The sequence below is a fragment of the Pleurodeles waltl genome, chromosome 2_2, assembly GCF_031143425.1.
Source record: "Pleurodeles waltl isolate 20211129_DDA chromosome 2_2, aPleWal1.hap1.20221129, whole genome shotgun sequence".
Lineage (NCBI taxonomy): Eukaryota > Metazoa > Chordata > Amphibia > Caudata > Salamandridae > Pleurodeles > Pleurodeles waltl.
The window spans coordinates 723,141,766-723,162,658 of NC_090439.1; the positions used below are offsets into that span (position 1 = coordinate 723,141,766).

General features: G+C 40.6%; 1 protein-coding gene across 2 annotated transcripts in view; it reads left to right on the forward strand.

Annotated features, from left to right (window-relative positions):
• Positions 1-20,893, forward strand: part of C2_2H8orf34 (chromosome 2_2 C8orf34 homolog) — a 1,039,122-nt gene that overhangs the window by 828,804 nt on the left and 189,425 nt on the right. For both annotated transcript variants that reach the window (XM_069220300.1, XM_069220301.1), the window contains exon 12: positions 8,010-8,506. In XM_069220300.1, the coding sequence (XP_069076401.1) occupies positions 8,010-8,506 (497 nt within the window). The remainder of the gene's footprint in view (positions 1-8,009; positions 8,507-20,893) is intronic.

Here is a 20,893-nt window from a genome sequence, read left to right on the forward strand (position 1 = left end):
GGATTTCTAAAAGTCAGAGTCACCTCAGCTCAGGACACCTTAGGGGCTGTCCTGACTGGCCAGTGACTCCTCCTTGTTGCTTTCTTTGTTCCCTCCAGCCTTGCCGCCAAAAGTGGGGGCCGTGGCGGAGGGGGCGGGCAACTCCACTAAGCTGGAGTGCCCTGCTGGGCTGTGACAAAGGGGTGAGCCTTTAAGGCTCACCGCCAGGTGTCACAGCTCCTGCCTGGGGGAGGTGTTAGCATCTCCACCCAGTGCAGGCTTTGTTACTGGCCTCAGAGTGACAAAGGCACTCTCCCCATGGGGCCAGCAACATGTCTCTGGTGTGGCAGGCTGCTGGAACTAGTCAGCCTACACAGACAGTCGGTTAAGTTTCAGGGGGCACCTCTAAGGTGCCCTCTGGGGTGTATTTTACAATAAAATGTACACTGGCATCAGTGTGCATTTATTGTGCTGAGAAGTTTGATACCAAACTTCCCAGTTTTCAGTGTAGCCATTATGGTGCTGTGGAGTTCGTGTTTGACAGATCCCCAGACCATATACTCTTATGGCTACCCTGCACTTACAATGTCTAAGGTTTTGTTTAGACACTGTAGGGGTACCATGCTCATGCACTGGTACCCTCACCTATGGTATAGTGCACCCTGCCTTAGGGCTGTAAGGCCTGCTAGAGGGGTGTCTTACCTATACTGCATAGGCAGTGAGAGGCTGGCATGGCACCCTGAGGGGAGTGCCATGTCGACTTACTCGTTTTGTTCTCACTAGCACACACAAGCTGGCAAGCAGTGTGTCTGTGCTGAGTGAGAGGTCTCCAGGGTGGCATAAGACATGCTGCAGCCCTTAGAGACCTTCCTTGGCATCAGGGCCCTTGGTACTAGAAGTACCAGTTACAAGGGACTTATCTGGATGCCAGGGTCTGCCAATTGTGGATACAAAAGTACAGGTTAGGGAAAGAACACTGGTGCTGGGGCCTGGTTAGCAGGCCTCAGCACACTTTCAATTGTAAACATAGCATCAGCAAAGGCAAAAAGTCAGGGGGCAACCATGCCAAGGAGGCATTTCCTTACAGTCAGTCTCACACACATTACACATAAAATGCTGCATTAGCAAGAACATCACCTCCTAGTAGTCGGTTCTCATGAAGAGCTTCCGTTTTGAGCACATCTAAACAATGCAATAGACATTTCACTTTTTAATTCTCTTGGTCTGCATTTTTACTCAACGCTAAGAAATACAGCTTTTACATGAGGCCTGGCAAAATAGGATAAGACACTCGCTAAGTTAAGGCCTACAATTAATAAAGCTAAAGCATACTTCATAACTCTCAATATGGCATATTACTGCATTAGTCTAACATATATCCAATATTTCATAAGTATTAATCACTGATTAGTACATTTCATTAACATTGGTGGCCATTCTTCGTGATCACATTTTCAAATGCATGCATTATTTATCTCCGTTATTTCATTTCCTATATGAACTTATCATTAAAAATACACAAACATTAATTATTAAATTTTAGTAAGACACCAGCGCTAGAAACACCAAAATGGTCTCTTTAGTAAGAAGAGCCCAATACAACATCACAGATAAGGTGATAAAATGCTATCTCGTTAGACAAAACATAAAAAATACACGGATGCAGCTATTGGCCCAGTGTTGGGAAATTTCCCCACAAGAAAATATAAAGGCCAGTAATGGATATAAGCCTCAAAATGGATACATTGTTAGTGCGCTGACTTATTCTGAAGACTTACAAAGAGTGGCCCCTTGGAACGAAATGGGCCTCTAAAAAATATTTTGACTCACAGGAGTAATGCAGCAACAGCTGTTAGTTTTATAATGGCTTGTAATGATCAGGAAGGCACGCAGCATGAGCGCCTCATAGCCAGCAGCCTATGTTGAACTCCTCAAATCAATCCACTGAGATCCTGAACAACAATATACAAATAATGTGATCAATGTTTATGAGAAGAAGAAAAGCATACTGGGAAAAATAAAACCAAGCTGAATGGAAAATCCCAAGGCTAAGTCAGATTGAAAATTCGCATTCTTGAGGCAGACTGCTAATCATGCAGCAAAGACGACATGCTGGGAGCAGTGAGAAGTACCTACTGCAACGCAGCATAATACAGAAAGGCTAAAGATGGGTTGGGAGTTAGCAAGAGCCTCCCAAGGGAGAGAGAGCGAGTGAAAAAAGATTTCGGAGTGGATGGGGATACTTGTTGGAATGAAGGCAATGATGGCAAAAGTGCTGACAGATTGCTCAGCAGAACTCTGAAGCCTGGTGGAAAAGAAAACCATTGTAACCCATACTGAGTGGTGGCTGCATGCACAAGCCAATGAACCTAAAACCCTCCAGCTAGAAGTCAGAAGCACTTTCGCAGAAATGGAACGGAACAAAAGATCTCGACTGCCAATGCCATATTGCCAGAGGTTAACACAAGGACACTGCAGAGTAGATGGATGACAACAGAAATGGTGTACATACAAATATGGAAAGTCACCCCGTTGTCTCTAAAAAAGCCTAACTATGACTTGCATTGTAACTGGGTGTTGATATAGCCATTTAAGACACTAAGGGGGTTATTCTAACTTTGGAGGAGGTGTTAATCCGTCCCAAAAGTGACGGAAAAGTGACGGATTTACCACCAGCCGTATTACGAGTCCATTATATCCTATGGAACTCGTAATACGGCTGGTGGTATATCCGTCACTTTACCGTCACTTTTGGGACGGATTAACACTCCTCCAAAGTTAGAATAACCCCCTAATTCCTTAAGGTTCTTATTGCTCAAGAATGGTGTACCTAAAAAAAGAACGTATTTATTCTTGGTGGTTGAACTCGGAACCTAAATTAGACGCCAAAAGTAAAGCCCCTTGTGGGAAAATGAAGCGGATTAAATAGGAGCAGACTGCTCCAACTGCAGAAGTTAATTTCAGCCAATGACAGGCAGCAAAAAATCACAATCCCGAAAATGCATATTACTAAGACTCAGGTTGGCCACTCACCGGCCAGTCCTTAAGTGTCCAAAGAAGAGGTGTATGAGGTCAATCAGTGAGCAGCTGCACTTTGAAGAGACCAGGAATCTCCACCCAAAGGTAACCCTTAACCAGACATTCCAATCAAACTAGACGGCCATGGACTTCTGCGAAAATCCAGTCTTAAACAAATCTAAACACCATTGAGATAAAAACACAACTGATTTTAAATGCAGACTATTTTGATGTAAAGTTTTCTTTAGAAAAAATTATGGGACACTTTGAAAATAGAAGAAATCAGTTGAATTTTCTCATTCTGTAAGTTATTTTGTCATCGTTTTTAATTTGTGTTCCCTTCACCACTTTGAGGGTGAACCGGAAGCACTCTACTTTATTTCTGTTTTTTACACCAAAGGGCTGTGGATTAAATTTGTTAGTTCACCTTAAAACCATTTGCTCACCTATTAATCTGCCCATACTTTTTGATGTCACGTTCCTGAAAAATATGGTTTTCTCTGTGCTGTAGTCAATTACTTTTCATCAGTCACTCTTTGTTATGTTAACTTTTCTTGTACCATTGAAACTTCTCTTCTGCCACCTTATTGCACATAAGGTTCTCACTGACTTGAACAAGTTGAACCCTATGCTCTAAGCCTTGCAATGACTGTGCTTCTTGTTAAATGATAATCAGAAGTAAGAGACCATCCAGTTTATCTGAAGCTCATAGCAATATTGCCTAATATGTGCTGATCGACTGTATGTACATCTATTTGTGCCAGCTAATGCAACACCAACATTTGCGTCTGACGTACAGCCAATTGCAGGCTGAAGTGTATATTGAAAATATATAATAAATGTATATGTTTTTGTTTAAAATAATTAATGTTTTATCAAATCTATTTTCAGTCCATAACGGTCATTAGGTGTTTCCCGTGTCTCCATTTCAGTGCACTGCTCTACTTCACTGATTAAAACTAAATTAATAAATTAGACTACTATGTGCCATCAGTAGATTTCTGTTAGTTCTGTTTAGTTGAGATCAAATCCCTTTACGTTTCATCGTTTTGGGCCAGATGTATACTAATTGTTTATGGGAAAATGTCTTCGTACATATGGCCCTTCATTCTTTAACATGGCCGCCTTGTGTGACTTTCTACATCTCATCAAAAAGAGATGGAGGAGGAGATTTACTCTAGTGTCTGAACATTATGGGGGTCATTCTGACCTTGGCGGACGGCGGAGGCCGTCCGCCAAGGTACCGCCGTCAGAACACCGCACCGCGGTCGAAAGACCGCAGCGGTGATTCTGACATTTGCCCTGGGCTGGCGGGCGGCCGCCAAAAGACCGCCCGCCAGCCCAGGGCAAATCAACCTTCCCACTAGGATGCCGGCTCAGAATTGAGCCGGCGGAGTGGGAAGGTGCGACGGGTGCAGTTGCACCCGTCGCGTATTTCAGTGTCTGCTGGGCAGACACTGAAATACTTTTCGGGGCCCTCTTACGGGGGCCCCTGCCGTGCCCATGCCAATGCCAAGTGCTGACAGATTGCTCAGCAGAACTCTGAAGCCTGGTGGAAAAGAAAACCATTGTAACCCATACTGAGTGGTGGCTGCATGCACAAGCCAATGAACCTAAAACCCTCCAGCTAGAAGTCAGAAGCACTTTCGCAGAAATGGAACGGAACAAAAGATCTCGACTGCCAATGCCATATTGCCAGAGGTTAACACAAGGACACTGCAGAGTAGATGGATGACAACAGAAATGGTGTACATACAAATATGGAAAGTCACCCCGTTGTCTCTAAAAAAGCCTAACTATGACTTGCATTGTAACTGGGTGTTGATATAGCCATTTAAGACACTAAGGGGGTTATTCTAACTTTGGAGGAGGTGTTAATCCGTCCCAAAAGTGACGGAAAAGTGACGGATTTACCACCAGCCGTATTACGAGTCCATTATATCCTATGGAACTCGTAATACGGCTGGTGGTATATCCGTCACTTTACCGTCACTTTTGGGACGGATTAACACTCCTCCAAAGTTAGAATAACCCCCTAATTCCTTAAGGTTCTTATTGCTCAAGAATGGTGTACCTAAAAAAAGAACGTATTTATTCTTGGTGGTTGAACTCGGAACCTAAATTAGACGCCAAAAGTAAAGCCCCTTGTGGGAAAATGAAGCGGATTAAATAGGAGCAGACTGCTCCAACTGCAGAAGTTAATTTCAGCCAATGACAGGCAGCAAAAAATCACAATCCCGAAAATGCATATTACTAAGACTCAGGTTGGCCACTCACCGGCCAGTCCTTAAGTGTCCAAAGAAGAGGTGTATGAGGTCAATCAGTGAGCAGCTGCACTTTGAAGAGACCAGGAATCTCCACCCAAAGGTAACCCTTAACCAGACATTCCAATCAAACTAGACGGCCATGGACTTCTGCGAAAATCCAGTCTTAAACAAATCTAAACACCATTGAGATAAAAACACAACTGATTTTAAATGCAGACTATTTTGATGTAAAGTTTTCTTTAGAAAAAATTATGGGACACTTTGAAAATAGAAGAAATCAGTTGAATTTTCTCATTCTGTAAGTTATTTTGTCATCGTTTTTAATTTGTGTTCCCTTCACCACTTTGAGGGTGAACCGGAAGCACTCTACTTTATTTCTGTTTTTTACACCAAAGGGCTGTGGATTAAATTTGTTAGTTCACCTTAAAACCATTTGCTCACCTATTAATCTGCCCATACTTTTTGATGTCACGTTCCTGAAAAATATGGTTTTCTCTGTGCTGTAGTCAATTACTTTTCATCAGTCACTCTTTGTTATGTTAACTTTTCTTGTACCATTGAAACTTCTCTTCTGCCACCTTATTGCACATAAGGTTCTCACTGACTTGAACAAGTTGAACCCTATGCTCTAAGCCTTGCAATGACTGTGCTTCTTGTTAAATGATAATCAGAAGTAAGAGACCATCCAGTTTATCTGAAGCTCATAGCAATATTGCCTAATATGTGCTGATCGACTGTATGTACATCTATTTGTGCCAGCTAATGCAACACCAACATTTGCGTCTGACGTACAGCCAATTGCAGGCTGAAGTGTATATTGAAAATATATAATAAATGTATATGTTTTTGTTTAAAATAATTAATGTTTTATCAAATCTATTTTCAGTCCATAACGGTCATTAGGTGTTTCCCGTGTCTCCATTTCAGTGCACTGCTCTACTTCACTGATTAAAACTAAATTAATAAATTAGACTACTATGTGCCATCAGTAGATTTCTGTTAGTTCTGTTTAGTTGAGATCAAATCCCTTTACGTTTCATCGTTTTGGGCCAGATGTATACTAATTGTTTATGGGAAAATGTCTTCGTACATATGGCCCTTCATTCTTTAACATGGCCGCCTTGTGTGACTTTCTACATCTCATCAAAAAGAGATGGAGGAGGAGATTTACTCTAGTGTCTGAACATTATGGGGGTCATTCTGACCTTGGCGGACGGCGGAGGCCGTCCGCCAAGGTACCGCCGTCAGAACACCGCACCGCGGTCGAAAGACCGCAGCGGTGATTCTGACATTTGCCCTGGGCTGGCGGGCGGCCGCCAAAAGACCGCCCGCCAGCCCAGGGCAAATCAACCTTCCCACTAGGATGCCGGCTCAGAATTGAGCCGGCGGAGTGGGAAGGTGCGACGGGTGCAGTTGCACCCGTCGCGTATTTCAGTGTCTGCTGGGCAGACACTGAAATACTTTTCGGGGCCCTCTTACGGGGGCCCCTGCCGTGCCCATGCCATTGGCATGGGCACGGCAGGGGCCCCCAGCGGCCCCGCGGCACCCCCTACCGCCATCCTGTTCATGGTGGGAGAGCCGCCATGAACAGGATGGCGGTAGGGGGTGTCAGAATCCCCATGGCGGCGGAGCGCGCTCCGCCGCCATGGAGGATTCAGACGGGCAGCGGAAAGTCGGCGGTACACCGCCGACTTTCCGTTTCTGGCCGCGGCGTCAGAATGCCCAGCGGTGCACCGCCAGCCTGTTGGCGGTGCTACCGCCGACCTCCGCCATGGCGGTAATTACCACCATGGTCAGAATGACCCCCTATGTCCAGTGGTTCTGTAATTCGAGGCAGATCACTGTCTCTGCTTCAAATTGTACATAAATGTAACATGAATATGTAAAAATAAACTGTGCCACCTAGTATTGGCAATTGTAAGTGCTTGCCATCGCATCCACCATCACGTCCTCGTTTGTGCATCCCTGTGCAACCGAGCCGCCTACACAAAATGCTATTTTCATGTACAAAGGCTCCTGTTGGAGATGCTCTTGACAGAATGTAAATGTTCTCTGTTAAGGACGCCAGTGTTGATATAGAGCTCTTTTTTCTTTGTGCAATGTATCTCACTGGTGTTGTAAAATTCTGAGCAGCGGAAGGTGTGTTCTGAATTGTGCTTCATGTTCTTGCTCTGTGCCATTATTGTGAAGGAGAGAGATGTGCTGGATCCCATGTTCCTGTTTCTTTCTCCCTCTACCGTGGCCAACATAGCTATGATGCAGTATGTAATTCTACTGAGATGTTGTGTGAGATGAATACCAAATGGAGAGTTGCAAGGGGAAGCTGGTGGGGGATTCCCTTATCCTGTTGATATCCTTCACTAATCTAACTCTGCCCAGTCTCATACAAAGGGCTATTGCCAGATTTTACAGAATATTTGGTGAAGTACTGTCTAAATGTTCCTCTCTAAACGAAGCAGCAGCTCTGATTTTTTTGAGTTTCTAAAGGAGGAATCTTCCATCCAAAATGTATAACTTTCAATTTCAGGTTTCTCTTTTGGTAGCTTTCATCATAGCCTGTGCAACAAAAAAGGTTGATTTTGAATATTTATCCTATTTCCGCCTCTACCAAAAGAGGTGTCTGACTCTACAGAGAGTGAGCTGTCTGTACTCTTCTAGTTTAAATAATGCATTTATGGTTGTGGCATGTTTATGAAATGATTATACTACATGTCAGTGATGTGCTCTTTGTGTTTTCATTTGTAGACATTGAAAAAGATTTAGCTCTAATGGCTGAAGCAAGGGTGTCACGGAGTCCGAGTAGCCTGCATAGCAGTTTGGTGATCACAGAGACTCCAGAAAACCTTCAAACACCACCAGCACCAAACTCGCGATCTCAAGGTTCAAGTCTTGGAGGAAAAAGTGTTCAGCTTCCTATCCAAAGAAGCAAATCTCCACCCCAGGCCAATAGCAGAGTACAGACCACAAGCATCACAAACAGTAGGCCTCACACACCCAACTCAAACAAACTTCAATCACCAACAGCCCATGGAAGCAGACCTGCGACCCCAAACAGTACTTTGTCAAGGGGCCATAGTACAGGCACTCATGGAAATAAGGAAGGAATTGTAAGTCTTCAGCGAAGCAGATCAGTTACACCCAAAAGCCAAAGTGGAAGGGCAGCCAACACCCCTCTCAGGGTCATTGCACAAATAAGTGCAGAAAATATTGGAAATCTCTCTCACAGGAGTAGTTCCAGTGAGGTAATGATCATTTCAATTTACATCGAGTTTTAATAAACCATTGTACAGGTTAAAACAATTGTTTTGATTTCAGTTGTTGCTGTTTGATCTATAGAGCTCTGAATAATGTCCTCAATGAGTTTAAGGTCTTCACTAATGTTTTCATCACTCTGGCACCAACTGTTCATTTTGTTCATTAGATGTCGTTTTATATTCCTACCCTATCCACATACACTGCTGTTATCTACTTTATACCCACGTCCTTTTCTCTTATTACCACACTCTTAAAATGTGTGTAGATTAGGCTCAAACATAAAGATGTTATTTTGCAAGCAACCAGGTTTAAAATCAGTCTTCTACTCTGTGTGACCTTGTGGCCCATGTCATGTTGGTGGTATGCACATCAAATTCCATGATGGCATGTGTTTAATTTATTCTAGTTTAATTTGTAAAGCGTGAACTAGGCCCAGGACAATAGGTAGCACAGAGCTCTAAAGAACTGCACAAGGAAAATACGGTTACAAAATCAGTAAGTAATAGGAAGGGGGTGAGCACAAGGCGTGTTAAAAAGAAGAATATTATCTAAGACGAGGATGCTGAATAAATTCTAGTGTACTTAGAAAATATAATTTGAGCAGAAATTAAAAGCTATTAACTATGAAATTCTGATTTTTCTCATGGTGTAGCCACCTGGTATTTGATGGTGAGTAGGAGAAAAAGTAAATGGAGTTTGGTTTAATATGTGGATGTTGGAAGTGAGGAAAAAAATGGAAGGAAAGCTCATGCCGAGGCATTTGACTGGGAGGTGGTCTATCACTGAGCACTTAAGGATGGGCAGAGATGGTGTCACGCTTATCTGATTTAATAAGGTACTTCCTGGTAAAAGCTTTGACGTGTGTGTTTCTTTGTTGAACCAGATGTTTTTTACTCAGATATTACCTTTGATTCAGAGTTCTTGTCAACTAACTGAGGACTTCGTTTTTTGTGTGTTTTTTTTTGGCAATGTATATGTAAGTTTAGATGGATTGGCTGGTATGTCAGGCTTGCTGTTTTATAAGACTATATTGGTTTCCTTGGTAACCATTTCAGTGAGGTGAGCAGAGAGAGATGACATGGCCAAACTTGCATGTGTCCAGGAGCTAAGTATTTTGCTGCCCATAAATCTGCTTGTAATAATGCCCAGATTATCCGGGTGGTTTAACCTCCTCATTTCCACCTCTTTATTCCCTTTTTATGTGTCAAACAAACCCAGCCCTACAATACGTGCTCAGCCTACCTCTGTTTCAATCACAGTTGAGTAATGGAACCAATGGAGTCACGTAGACTGACTACTAAATACAGAGGCAAAAACATCCTCGCATAAACAGCATTTGCAACAGATTGTCCAGTAGTTTTGCATCTAACTTACAAAGTAAAAATAGTGAATTGAGAATGCAAAAAGCAAGATAATTGCAGAGATTTTACTTGCCACTTTATCCCTACTGCTGTTGTTTTATTTTTATTTTTTTCATTTTTTAGTGCAAGTACCACCTGTTTGGATCTAGTGGCACGTGGTAGTAGAAACACAGAAGTGAACACCATTTGGATTCAGCTCTGCAATGCACAAGTGTAAAATCTGGAGCAAATAGGCTTTTGTGTTTAATTTTAAACCAGGTTTACCTCTGCTTCTGGAGCAAAATGACCCCTCAAGCTTTTGACATAGTTTCATCCACCAGGAACAAAGCACTCTGTGTTTAGGGAGATGAAGTAAGCCTAAACTGCCCCTTTTTTTTCCTTTTTTTGGGCACCCGTATCAGCCGCATGTGTGTGGCCTGCGTGTTGGTGTCCCAGATGCTCAGCTATTCTCTGAAAATCATCTCCTGCCAAATCAAAGGAGCTTGTAGACTTTTCAGGAGTGTTGGAAAACTAGCAGAGGTTGGAAAATGCTGCTGTTTTGTGTCAACATACAGGATTTGGGGTGGGGGTAGGATCTTAAAACTTCCAATCCCTCCTTGGCGCAAAACAATTACTCTGTCATGATTCATCTCTCAGTTTTGTTTGTTTTGACACCTGCAAAAAATGAACTTTACCGCAGCATTTTCTTTACTTAAAATACAGTTGGTGCATTACTCCTACATCCCCGTCCAACCCTATTTCTTTTATTAGTATCCCTGCTACCCACAAGAAATTATAGTTCTGTATCCAATTACTTCGTCACTGTTAGTAAAACCACGTCTGGTAACATTTCCTTTAGTGGTGCTGTCCCTCCTTCTGCTGTCTTTCCTTGTTAAGTGCAAGCAACATGTGTTGTCATCTAAAATATCCTGCTCTACTTCTGGGAGATACAGATCTCCAGAGATGAGGTACAAATTATTGCGAATGTCAAAATAAAATAAATTTCATATTTCTGCAACTAACATATCCCCTTTCTTTCAACGAAGGCTAAGGCATGTATTGTCCTTTGTATTGCTGCACAGAACATGTATGCAAGACAGTTTCGAAAAGTTTGTACTCAAATGTTTCCTAATAACTTAAACAAGGCACATATTGCAACGCCACTTTTCTTATGCCCCTTAGCACTTTCCTAACACCACCATGTGTGTGCCATATTTAAAATACATGGCAGTAATCAGGGGTACTAGCATTATAATTTTTGATGCTAGTCCGGCGCTTTGCAGGATTAGTGTAAAAAATGTTGACGCTAATCCTGGAAAGCACCCAGAGGCCCATTGAAAACAATGGGAGAGTCCCTTTAATGCCTGCTCTGAGCAGGTGTTAAAAATGCAGATAAAAATGAGGCAAAGAAATCTTTTAGATTTCTTTGCCTCATTTTTCCAGCCCCCCTAGTGCTGGTACTCCCTCTTGCATGCATAATATGGCGCAAGAGGCGCAATCATAATCTGGCACAAGGTGTTACTAAGTGGAGCAATGCAAGCATTGCGCCACTTTGTAGATATGTTGCAGTGTTTTTGGCTTTCCAGTGCCACATTAGCGTTGAAATTGATGCTAATGTGGCATAGGAATGGCGCTAAGCCCTCTTAAATCTGGGCCTTAGTTCTGTAAAGCACCTGGCATAGGTGCAGGTTTTACACATGCAGAGGTAATCACGAAAAGGTCACCGTACAGCAAACCACATAGTAAAAATATAAGTGAATTCCTGTTGTACCATCTCTGAAAGAGACAAATTTAGCTATAATCTATGGTGCAATCTTTTCTTTTCTATATACTCTGCTTTCCACATACCCAAACAATTCATGGAGTTCACTGGAGCAGATTCGTGTTCGTGAGACACTGAGACAAGCCTCTGTGCTCAGAAAAGGATAGCAGCGACCAAAGCAAGTTTTAGGGAGCCTATTGTGGACTCTAATAATTATGGTTTAATTAAACCAGAAACGAAGTTACCACATCCACTGGGCCCAGGATGTTGGACCTCTGATGTGAGTGTGAATTAATCAGGGGCTGCAAATCAACCATTTATCATCATTATAAATTACATTCGCAATTGATGGAAATCAATAATGAGATTTTGATATAAGTTTCAAGTTTAAATATTTTAGTAATTGTTTCTTTATTAAAATATCTTCAATTAATATCAATACAATACAGAATAAAGCTTGACATGTGTTCCATAAAGTTAAACCATATTCTGAGCTAAAAAGAATGGAGTAAAACGTTAACAGAACCCATGAGGAGTCCTAAATTTGAGAGGTGAAAGTATGAAGCTTTTAGCATATATTTCGGTCATTAGCAGAACGTCCCATAAAAAGATGTTCAAGAAACACAGTAGAGTGTTAGAGCAGCATAGATACAAGTAGATGAAATAAAAGGGTCACCCAGAGTGAATTGGTAAAGCAAAGAGTCTGGGTCAGCATGTATCGGAGGTGAAGGGCTCGCAAGAGAAGTGTTGCTCTGCTCTTTAAAACATGTTTGTAATATAATTCATATCAATAAGTGCAACAAATTGTAGCAGGCAGCAATGTCATCATGGGGAACAGGACAGCTTCCATCACCTAAATACATGAAACAAATAACTTCTTACAGTAAGACACAAATGTATCAGAAATTGAAACATGGCTATCAGTTAGGTTGGCCTCCCATCGCCTTTTACTATAAGACAAAGCAGTTCAGGGTTAGTTCATTACATTACCAGGTGAGGTAATTCCCTTTCTTATATGCTTCAACTAACAAAACGTATTCATATGGAAACATTCTACAGAAATTAAACTAACATTTCAATACTTTACTATTTTCTTATGAATGTTAGGCAGGTGAGAAAGCTGAAGCATAATACTTTGTCTATTCATTCAGTTGTCTCAGAAACATGTTTGCATCATTAAATTCTTTACCTTTCATGACCCTGACACAGGCTAGAACAAAACAAGATGAAAAGGGAAAAACATGCCCCTGTCAGCGATTTAATCCAAATTCATGCGATTATAGAAGCTTGAAGTGCAAAACCTCATTTAAAATTCTAGACTGAGACCTACACAATGTATCATACAGCTTATGTACATTAGTTTTTAATCAGTTAAAACACTTCTGGAACCTCCCCCATTTGATGATTTCTAACCATCACAAACTTTTTATTCACAGATGCTTCAGAGTTCTCTCTCATCCTCAGTTGACTCCTTTCTTTTTCCTTTTAAGTTTTTCCTCTCTTTTAGCTTGTGATAATCCCTGTTAATGTGGTCATTTAATTCTAAATCTCTCTTCATTCGTTTTTTTCTTTTCTTTATTTCTCTTTTTTTGGCATATAACGCTTTAATGGGCTTATAAACTCTTAACGTAGACAGGAGGCAGACAACTACTATTAATACAGATACTAACTTACCTTTGAGGATTTCCCCCTCCTGCTGCCTTAATCCAGTTAACTTTTTGCAGAAATCCCTTATGGAGAGAGAGCCTTTACCTATACTAGTAGTTTTAAATATTCTAGGTTACGTTTTAGATCAGTCTCATCAGAGATATAAGTACAACAACTTTCTATTTTCAGCATCTTGCAGACCCTACCCTTTTCTGCAAGCAAACTATCAGAAGCATTTCTGTTTTCCAAAACCATTGATCTGATTGCTACTAGTTCACTGTGTTCTAATAATAACGCTTCAGATGTGCTTGTTGTTAGTTTGTCTGCTACTGTTGAAAGCTTTGTAATCTTTTCTTGATTTTGTATCACACCTACTGCTGGTAGAATAGCTCCAAATTTGCCTCGTACTAATTATAGTCCTTCATTAGTACTACATGTGTAACTGTGTCCAGGTTTCATTGTTAATGCATCTTAGTTCTGTACATGGTAGATTTTCCGGAAACGCAAGCCCAAGTAACAAATACTCACCCAGTCAGAAGGCAATCTAAAGAAAGCATGCTCTCCACAGAGATAATAGACTCCAGAAACAGTTGGATTGTCTACCTGTAAAATTCACCATGTTCCTCCTGACTGTTCAAATGCATTCTCACAATTACTATTCCCCTCAGGTCTCTACTTTCCTTGTATTCTTCTTTTAAAGAACACATACTTTCTCTTTGTGTCCCTTTTTCTAACTTTAGCCTTGGGTGAGGCATTTTCTTGCTTTACTCATCGTCTTCCTTTTTCCAAACATTCTTCAAAATATCTTCACTCTTGTTAATACTACATCCAAAGTGTGTTCTTCATCCCTTCTAAGTTTGTGATAAACGTTTTCTCAAATGTATCCATTAAGCAGGTAAGATTATTCTCATAAGCCTTAACAGCGTCTATAGGTAGTAAAGGTCTCAAATAAAGCCAACCTGTCCCCTTTGTAGCATAAGAAAGCGGAATGAGATGGTATGCCACCTCCTCATCATCCCATGAAAGTAAGTGAGCACACACATAACAATCCCTTACATCTGTAGCTCGTGTATACTCTTGAGCTTACCTAAAATAATATTTTCTTTAATAATCTTCTTTCATGTACTCTACAAATGATGCTTGCAGCTCATCCTCATCTATGTCAGGCCTCGTTGTTGTGTTAGTGGATGAAAACACAGATTTGTCTGTTTCTGTTGTAAAGTGTATCATTAATAATATTGCTATCGCTAGTAAAAATATCAATAAAAATTTAATACATAAAATAATCTTACATCTATTTCTGGTTATAACACTCATTTTTATCTAAAGTCAGATCTTTCAAAATGAGGAATAACAGCAAGTTAGTGTCTTTATTTATTGCAAAACAGTCTTTTAATTTTCTTCTTTCTCAGTTTGTTTTCCTTTCGGTTTTATTTACAGCAAGCTCCGTATAGTCTTTCTTAGCCCTACTCCATGTTCTTATAAAATGTTATTCCTACTTTTTTCTGCTGCCTCTGGCCTAGGTCATTTTCTTAATTCTTTTTGACAATTTATCAGTTTTTGTTTAAGACTATTAGCACAGTTCATTAAATAAATGATCAGTAATTTTCCCTAACTGTATTCCAGACACCCTCAAGGTGGCTCAGGTAGTTCTTTGTTCCAGCCAAGCACATGCAATATTGGAATGTTTAGCTCTTGGTTTATGTAGTAAGTCCATTCAGGTGCTGAAGACCTTCAACAAGGTACTCTTGCTCTTTTGGATCTTCTGATTGTTTTATGATCTTCTTCTGTGCCACTTATACCTCTTAATTCTGTCTCCTCATCAATTGTTGGCTCTATGGATCCAACGGATACACTTGATTTCTGGTTCTTTTGAATGTAGGCCTTTTGCCATCTGGCATTTTGGGCATCTTTTCTTGTTCTTGATTCAGTGCATGTTCCTTCTCTTGGACCTGCTCTGATGGTATCTCAACTGTCACCTTAGCTTGAGTACTTGCTTCTCCACTGTCCACACCAAGAGATTCAATGCCACTCTGAGTTATCCGCCAATTGGATTTCTTCACCCATCTGCAGTTCTTCCCCCCATCTTTTCTTTGCTGTTGTGTGACTTGTATGATTTGTGGTAGTACATTCACCAGTTTTGTCTTTTCTGGCTCATAGAACACTATTTCTTGATATTGATCTCTGGTTCTCTGGGTATAGAAAGCATGCACCCAATTTGACACTCCAACACATTTAACAGCAGTGTTCACAATTAAAATCACTTAGTAGTGGCTTTTCCACCTTGGCTCTAGACAGGACTTCTGTCTCATGTGTTTCCTGATGAGTACCCGGTTCCTGGGCACAAAATGTGCCACTGCTCTTGATGCAGATTTGCCGTGCCAGCTTCAACCTGTTGAGAGACAGAACGCCGCACATCAGACAAATCTTTGCAGTAATCGAGTATCATGTCACCTGTTATGTTCACAATCCCATTTGCAGATACAACAGGCAATCTCATTGCTCTTCTCGTTAGGAGTTCATGAGGGGACAGACCTGTCTTCCTGTCAGTAGTACTGTGAAGGCTCATCCACACTAAAGGCCAAGCATCAGGTAATTTCAGTGAAGTGGATAAACAGACATTTGCCAGTTTTGACTTGATTGTACTCTTTAGTTGCTCTAAATTGCCAGAAGCTTCAGGTCAATAGTTACACTGCAACTTTTGCTCCACTTGCAGTGTTGCACATAACATCTTAATAATCTCATTGCTAAAGTGAGTTACTGGATCGCGCTCCTTGGTACCAGTTCCCTTAACAATATCTTAGGTACAGTAAGACTGTCATTTCTCCTTGTTGCGTAGGTTTTAACCCCTCAAGAGAAATTACACACCATAGTTAGAACATATCTCAGCCCATTACAAACAGTCCATCTGCATCCTGTTGAATGGATCACCTGATCTCCCTACATGACTCAATGTAACTGGTATTCCTTTTCGTATATTCATCCGTTGGCATGTTACACAACGGTGACACAATTGTTCTGCAAGAGCCCTAAATCTTGGATTGAACCATTTTTTTCCGAAGGACCAAACCATTGCATCCCAACCTAAATTTGTAGGACCATGATAATGTTGTGCCATGGGAGATAATAAACTGTCTGGCAGCACTGGTCTCCCATCTGCTGAAACCCAAATGTCATTTGCATCTTTTATAAATCCCGCTCTAATCAAACTCTGCTTTTCTGCTTCAGTAACATTTTCCTGCAAGGCTTTCAGTTCTTTCCATGTGTTAGCTATAGACATCAACATTGAAAAGACACTGTCGTCTTGAGACTGTGAATGTGCCATTACATGTACAGACCACAATAGTGTGACACTTCGGCTGCATATCTATTGCCAACTGTGACATAACTACTGTGGCTCCTGTCTGCTGCACACTATACAACATCAATTTCAGTCATGAGTTGCAAGGCCTCCAACAGCCTTCTCACATTATCACCATTCCAGATTGGTGAGCCAGATGAGGTAATGAAACCTCTTTGTGACCATAACTGTCCAAAGTAATGCACTAGACCAAAGCCATATTGACTATCTCTAAAAATAATCACTCTCACTTGGGCTATCAAGCTGCAAGCTCTGGTAAGAACAATTAATTCTGCAGCTTTTGCAGAGGAAACTCCTTGAAGCCATGATGTTTCTACAATCTCTTGAACTGTGCAGACAGCATAAGCTGCTCTCAGGGACCATCATTTCTTAGGCAATACCATCCACAAAAAGGACATAATCAGGACTAATTAAAGGCTCATCTTTTATATCAGGTCTTGGCTTGATGCGTACATCCGTGACATGAAGACAGTCATGCGCAAATTTTATCGGATACATGACTTGCTGGAAATGGGAGGAATTCACTGGGGTTCAAAACGTGGCTTCTTTTAAGCGTAACATTATCGTATGAGAGTATTGGCTGCTTGTAGTTAGGCTTGTGTTTGCCCTATACAGGGTTTTGTTTCTGGTAAGCAAATCCTTGACTGAATGAGGGACCATAACAGTTAAAGGATGTCGCATCACTATTCTTTCACACCTCTCGAGGCTTACACTGACTGCAGCCACAGATTTTAGACAACCAGGTTGCCCTGCAGCGACAGCATCTAGAGTAATTGAAAAATAGGCCACAGATCTTCTAGCATCTCCATGCAATTGAGTACGTACTGAGAGAGTGCAGCCTTCCCTCTCATTGCAAAGCAAAGTAAATATCTTGATATAATCAAGCATTCCCAGTGCTGAGGCATAGCAGAGACTTTCTGTCAGCTTTAAAAAGGCTTTCATGCATTTGTTGTCCCATGGAATTGGATCAGGCACATCTCTGTGTGTCAGCCTCTGTAAAGGTTTAGCCAGCAAGGAAAAGTTGGGTAGCCACTGTCCATAGTAGCCAACCATTCCTAAAAACACTGTGACTTTTCCTTCTGTTTTTAGAGAACCCATCGAGAGAATGGCCTCTACCCTATTTTGTGACATTTTTCTCATTCCCTTTTTAATGATATGTTCCAAAAATTGGAATTCTTTTTGACAGTATTGCAATTTGCTCAGAGATAGTTTATTTTCATACTGGTATTATTCCTGCTATTATTTCTGGGGTCATGTGATAGGGTGGTGTTCTTGGGAAAACTGCCTTAGGCTTGACTGTGATTCAGACTGGTTCAACACCTTTGATTAGCCTGATATTATTTCCTGTGAAATCCCACACTTCGGGATTCACATTCTCTTTTAATGCTGGGGCCATTGCACTACAGTTCTCATTGGGGAAAGCCTTACAGCATCTTGTTGAACTAATTTAAACTCAACATCTTCACATGTGTGTGAAATTCTACTCTGATTGAGGTACAATATATTGAACTATTTAACTTGTAAAATAGGTCACTGCCTAACACATTTACAGGACTTGCATCGCAAACAACAAACTGAAGATTTGCTTCAAAGGAACCTATTTTTACAGGTACTTCTTTTGAAACTGGATTTGTAATCTGTCTATTTGTAACATGTACAACTTGGATCTTCTTTCCAAAGAGGTGTTGGTCTAAGACTTCTGTTGTTCTAACAGTGGAACGGGTAGCACCAGTGTTGATCAAAAATGACACTTGGTAGGCATTTATCTCACAATATACAAATGGTCCACTCTGGTCTACTTCTAAGACGGCACCAAGTATGCAATCTGCCTCCCCTCTCAGGTGCCACGTCTGAGTCCAAACCCTCAATATCAGACATTAGAAACTGTTGAGTCACATTTTGATTCTGGACGTGTAATGCATTTTGATTACTCTGGGCATTTGGTTCTGGTTCAGTTTAAGACTACCTACATTTTGATGCCAGGCTTGCGGAACTGGCATCATTTGAACTCGGTTTGGCACTAGTATGTGCTTCTGTTGTACAGGCACATTTTGTACTTGCATCTGACTTCCTCCCTGCATCTGCCTTTTGTTTACTCTGTCTGGATTAAGCAATTGTGGGGAACTGAGTCCAATCCCACACCATGTGACAACTGTCAGCCTAACCCTTCTGGCATTTAGCAGTACCTCACCAGCACCTGAAAGTGGTGATGATTTGTGGCAGCCATGCGAATGACATTCTGATTTCTCAGGGAAATTGTGGTAGAACAGATCTCATTCTTTTCTCTCAGTTACATTTGTCTCACACATGCAAAGACAGACAGAAGCATTTTATCAAATCAACTGTGATCTAGATAAAATGGCATGGACTACAATGATTAAGATAATGAAACATAATAATAGCAGAGCAGTGACAAAGAAAGTGAAACATAAGAAATGTCCCACCATAGTGTCAGAATGCTAAGTGTTGAAATTCCTACCTACACCACTAAGTACTATATTAGAGCACAACAGAGTTAGCCCTAATCTGCCCTTCAGGATCCCTGGAAAGACACCATATTGAGCTTTCACGCCATTCACTGTCTTGCATGTTGGGTCTTCTGAATACGCTTGTATTTTATGTCTTCTTCTATTAAATCTATTACATCTAATTGAAAAGATACTGAATTGTCATATTCTTATACTTGCCATGATTGCATATGTATTGCAATTTATTACAGAAGTCATCAATTGTATTCAATATATATTGGTATCCGATATATAGCGGAATATGCTGTTTTCGGTATAATACTGTTATTGCTGATTGTATTTATGTTGTTTAAACATAGGATCTTTTTTCTTCATTTTAACAAATGTTAATTACTCTCATTAGTTCACTTTAAAGAAAGCAAATTAAAATTTGGTTTTGGTGATTTTATCTGTATTGTGACTGCTATAGATGTGAATATCCTTTTTATATTCATAATTTCTTAATGATATTCATGCTATTCTGTTTATTTTCATTTGATAAATTGTTTTGAATACAAAAAGCATGTAAGAGGACTGACAAATGTAATTGGTAAAACTGCTTTTTCTAATTGGCGTTTCTACAGCGGGCTGTTCATTCTCCACCTTGTGCTTCTACCATTTGCATAGCTACTGACAATTCTAGCCAGGCCTTAGAGCAGTTTGATATGTCCTTGGTAGTATGGCAACAAAGTGACAAAGTAAAGTAAGCATTGTGAGATAATGTGATAGTACGGACTTGTACTGTACCATGCACACAGGACGTTTGTTTATGTATGGATGTGTGTGTGAAGCCTTCGCATATCAGGAGTCAAAAATGCTGGGGTTCTTTTAAACCACAGCCTTTGAAGATTTCTTTCATAGCTCCCCTGTACCTAATACTAGTCTGGTATATTAGCTGTGTCCAGCATCAGGTCCATTAACATATGACAGATCCCTACTACAGTCATGGGTATTTTACATATTAGTTTTAACATCGCCTGGAAAAAATATGAAGACACCAGCTTTGCATCTTTTGGGGTTTGGGCAGAGCAAATTTTTGTTGTTTGATCCTGAAAGCTCAGTTTTACTAGAATCAGTCCATCCTTTCAATTTGTTCACAGCTTTGTGTCTCTGGTGGTGAGAGTTTTGTGAATCTCTTTATACCTACAGCTGTGCATCATTTCTTCTACCCTGTGTATTTTTCACATTTCTTATCTCTTCAATTACAAATGCATCTTATGCAGATGTGCACATTTGGAATGTTTAGATTTAAGACATGTCAATACTTTCTTCTTTATGCAATTACTCAAGTCAGTATCCATGTCTTAGTCATGCTACCTGTCTTCCATACAATATTTTATTTAATTTGTTTTAATTTGATGGCAGAACAAAATACCATAACACTTTTTCATTCAGTGCAAAGAAGATAGTTATGTATACATGTGGCCTGATGTGATCTGTGCAGGCGGCCATTAGTCTAGTCAGACAGTTTTGTGATTAAAAAACAACCTAAGGATTTGAAGTTGGTTAGTTGTAAGACCTCTTGATTCTCCCACTGGGCATTTTAAAAAGAAAACAAAAATGGAGAATCTGTCCAAACAAAGGCTATGCTTGGTCATCTGTAGAAACCTCTGCTCTGATTATGTCTGAAGACACTATGAGAGGTATCATTATTCAAAATGCATGGTCAAATTGAGGTCCATTACAAGTTAAATCATGTTCTTGACTAGACATCTAACTTGTTTTTGGAAGGAGGTTTCTTTCCTTTGGTGGTGAGA